The sequence below is a fragment of the Scleropages formosus genome, chromosome 18 (assembly GCF_900964775.1).
Source record: "Scleropages formosus chromosome 18, fSclFor1.1, whole genome shotgun sequence".
NCBI classification, from domain to species: Eukaryota; Metazoa; Chordata; class Actinopteri; order Osteoglossiformes; family Osteoglossidae; genus Scleropages; species Scleropages formosus.
In genome coordinates, this window is record NC_041823.1 from 6,277,964 (window position 1) to 6,282,494 (window position 4,531).

Sequence of the window (4,531 nt, forward strand, 5' to 3'; positions counted from 1 at the left end):
GCCATTTTGCTGGTACACACCACTCCAAGTTTCTGCCTGTAGAACTGAGTCTGACATACAAAGGTAATTATGACTGATCTGGTGGTGTGATGCAAACTTATGAAGCTCTAAAGAAATCAGGACAGAAACAGGCCTGAAAGATGCATTTCAAATTCTGGAAAGGATTCAGCATTTCTGAGGGACAGAGGGTGCTCATTGTACCTCAGCGGGGCTCAAGCTGAAAACCTACAGACTTTGGGTTTTACCCATCGTGAGTGATACCACCAAGTAGCCGGAGTAGAGGAGCTCAGAGCTCTTGATGGGATGAAGGGAATATTCAGGTCACATTATGTAGATGAAAAGGAAAGGATTGTTTTTGTTCATGCCAATAAATTGCACGACCTTGAATCACAGCAAAAGAACATTTTTCTAAAGGTGCGTCGAAGCTCGGCGCTCCGAAAGGCGTAGATGGCCGGGTCGATTACGCCGTGACTCATCAGGAAAACGAGGTGTACCTGAAAGAGGGATCGATAGCACTCGCAGTATGGGTTCTGCGGACACACCATGATGATGAGCAAGTGGAGGAAGAATGGGGACCAGCAGGCGATGAAGACGCCGAACAGAATGGTGAGCGTCAACGCAGCCCTCAGGTCGCTCCTCTGGTGTGTGGCTCCACCCGGCAACGCGGTGATCTTCCTGGCATGATGTCTGGCCAGCAGGAACATGTGAACATACAGGAAGAGGATGAGGATCAAGGACACCAAGAAGAGTGTGATGAAGCAGGTCATGATGACAGCAGTGTGGAAGAACACCACCATGATGATGCCGCTGAGTCCACTGAAGCTCCAGATGGTGGCCAACATGATCAACGCGCGCCTCATTGTCATGATGTTGTGGTAGCGCAGAGCATGAAAGATGGTGACGTAGCGGTCCACGGCGATGGCCAGGAAGCTGAAGATGGTCCCAATGAAGGACATGCAGAGCAGGGAGTCGGTCACGTCGTCCACCTTGCGCACAGACTCTCCCCGCATGTTGAGGTGGCCCATGTCGATGAACACCAGCATGATGCTCTCCCAGGTTTTGGAGAGGCTGGAGATGGTGTTGAAGAGCGCCAAGCTGCATATGAAGCAGTACATGGGCGAGTGGAGGTTCCTGTTCCGGATCACGGCCACCACCACCAGCACGTTCTCGCTCAGGCTCACCACGGCGATGGTGAAGAAGATCACGCTGGGGATCGTCACCACCTTGCAGTCCGTTTCATTCGCGTGGGTGTGGTTGATCATGCTGGAAAATACAAAGGCACAAGGCTTCAGAGGACAGGCCTTCCCTCATTACCACGCTTTGTACCCCGTAAATCACCAAGAACACGCCGGAACTTATTAGCTATTCAATCTATGTCGGATGCCTTGGCTGCGATTTCCTGCAACAGGTAGAACCGGGTTTATAATTCCTTCCGCCCAAACTTCACTGAAGGTTTTTCTTCCCGTGAGCTTATTAACAGCAGTCAAAAAAATCCTTCTCAGTGCCCCACGCAGGTGTACCTCGGCTGCGACAATAATGTATGTTCTCGGCGCACGCCAACATAAGGGTCTGCTTCGCAGCGGAACCCTTTTTTACAACTCGGCTGAAAACCTAAAAAGGAGCCAATTGCTCCTTCCGTTGGAAATAAAAAATCAACGACTGCAAGAGCTGCAATCTTTGTCCTGATTTTTAAATTGGAAATACGTGCCCACTGCAGAAAAGTCGAGATGATGGGCTGAGATTTGAAAAAAAACGAGCAAAAAAATTTAAGCGCAACAGCGTGCATTTAAAGCTTTAAGGCTAAACTGATTTAAAATTCTTTTATTTACAGCGGTTTCTGATTAATTTGTGTGTCACGCAGTGCTGGAGCGCTGACAGTCTTTAGGTCCACAGTCAATAAACATCATCCGTGAATCGGGAGGATGCGTGGGCTGTCTTTACCGTGTCTGCCGCCTTAGATCCAACATTTTTACCACATTTTGGTGTCTTAAAAGCGTTCCAGTGGCGGCCTCATGGGATTTCAAGGGTTTTTAATACAGAAAACTCTGCCTATGCTGGTCTGTACAGTATAGAGGTTGATTTTCAAAGCCTGCTGAGAATACGTTAGTATTGACATACATTATAGGATTTACGCTAATTTTTCCCATCATATAACATATGCCCTAATTTTGCATGCTGTGCCCAGCGAGCGCAGATTATGCCTAGAGGAAATAAGCTGTGATTTGTAGTATGTCCACAGGTACCTGTGGTATTACCATATAACTCACTGTTGTAATACATACGTTATTACAGCTTTAGGGGAGCACTACCGGGGGTCCAAGAGCAGCGCATCTGTTGAAAATGACAACATGCGGGTCTGATTGTTCCCGCAAAGCTTGCGCACACTTGCGGAACAATGCGATTTTGATTCTATCATGTTTACATTTGCATCCTCGCCGAACGACCTTTCTGCTCAAAGCAGAAACTCTTCGAGCGCCACCGATGTTCCGTCGACATGGTTTAAAACCTGGAGTCCGTTCTTCGCCTGCCCCCACCCCATCACCCCATGGCCCCGACAAGGCTTTCATCTCCAAAGAGTCCTTTAAATCACACCTTTAGTGGAGTCTCGCTCTCATTTTCATATCATCATCACCTGCATTAATCTCGTTCTTGCATCGATTCTCCCGATTGTGGCGTCACACAAAGCGCGTGTTCTTCCGAAAAACAATACTAATGAGTATGAGCTGCGCGGTGCGAAGGCTGAGCGAAATGCCACAGACTCTGAAACACATGCATTAGAGCATCTGCGGGCGGCAACAAATCACATCTAAAGCGGCTTGTAATTTTGGTTGCCCGTGGCGACGGCGTTCGCTCCACTTAAATGAAGCAGCTTTCATAGCAAGTGCAGAAAGTCTTGCCTGGCCGTTAGTGCCAGGACACTCGCTGACTCAGATGCGACATTGGCTTTTATGAGACTCCCTGTCTGTGATTTCTGTTTGCTCCAATTGTCATAATAGGCCTTAACAAGCACGTCTGGCGGGGAGCTGAGGACGTGCATCAAATGGCACGCAGCACACGACCTCGACCGGTTTGGACAGAGCTCCCGGATCCTTTGTACCTACACTTTGATTGTGTGGAAAGTGCAGATTTAATTGTAAACTTTAGCACGACTCGACCTACGGTTGAAGGTTAAAGCAATCAGAGGGTGAGATTTGCAGAGAAATGCTGGACAGGTTTCCCCACTGCTCCCTTGAACCTCACAATGTTAAAAAAAAAACTTTTTAAATCATTATTCAGCTCATCCTTTTCTCCAAAGTCTGTTAGAGTGTTTAGGTTGTACACTAAGTTGCTTACAATGGTTTACTCATTCATAAAGCTGGGTGATTTTTACTGTTCATGGTTTTATTCATGAGGGGGGCGTAGTGGTGCAGTGGGTTTAACCAGGTCCTGCTCTCCGGTGGGTCTGGATTTCGAGTCCCGCTTGGGGTGCCTTGCGACGGACTGGCGTCCCGTCCTGGGTGTGTCCCCTCCCCCTCCAGCCTTGCGCCCTGTGTTGTCGGGTTAGGCTCTGGCTCCGGCTCCCCACGACCCCGTATGGGACAAGCGGTTCCGAAAATGTGTGTGTGTATGTGTGGGTTTTATTCATGGTAAGTGCCTTGTGAGCAAGGGTAACAAGAGTAAGTAAGGGATCTAGACCTGTATGCTGATCACTCTAATCACTACACCACCTGCTGCCATCAATGCCGAAGACATAAGGCACACTCCAAGTAGCTGTTCAACAATCCTATTGTGATGTTTAACTGTAGCACCGTGAAAAATAATGAAAAACGGAGCAAAAATGTGCCATAAAGAAACATTTGATTTTGATATCTGCACAAGCAGCGTTCATCTTTTTTGGAGATGTGCCCATGTCACAGTATCTTGTGTCGAGACTCAGGTGGGACACAGGGACACACTGGGATAGTAGGACATTTATCTCTATAGGAACCTCTGCATATGGCAGGGAGACTAAGTGAAAACCGGAGGGGGCGGGGCTGGGGGTGTGGGGAGGGGGTATCTTTTTGATTAAAGAACAGTAAGTTTGAGAAAAAACAAAGTAAAACACCAAAGTGTTTCACTTTTGCAGCAATGTTGCCATTACGACAGATTTCCACCGATAAAAGACTTACGGATTAAACAAAAGATTTAGGGAATCAAAAAAGTTTGAAGTACTTTTTTTTTTTTTACAATTCTGAGATGTAAGGCAGTAATTATTTCCATTTTCAAAATTTCAGTGTGAAAAATTTACATTACACTTAATAATACTGTATATATGAAATGCTTCACAATATACTGAAATGTGAATGGAAACTGAAGCTTCAGTTAAAACTGACGGTTCTCAGTACTTCAGGCTTTTTCTTTCCATAATACAGCCAGTGTTTTATAACTTCACTCCTTGACCTTGTTAGGAATTTATTAATGACAAGTATAAAACTCACAAATCACAGCATCTTCAGTCATCAGCAGGTCATAACCCATTTTCTTCTGGTTTCCACTCCACCAAGCCTTTATG

General features: G+C 46.5%; 1 protein-coding gene across 1 annotated transcript; it reads right to left on the reverse strand.

Annotated features, from left to right (window-relative positions):
* Positions 1 to 359: 359 nt before the first annotated feature.
* On the reverse strand, positions 360 to 1,262 carry mc2r (melanocortin 2 receptor). Its single transcript, XM_018762782.2, has one exon. It carries the CDS (start codon positions 1,260 to 1,262, stop codon positions 360 to 362), a length of 903 nt encoding a protein of 300 aa, XP_018618298.1.
* Positions 1,263 to 4,531: the final 3,269 nt, after the last annotated feature.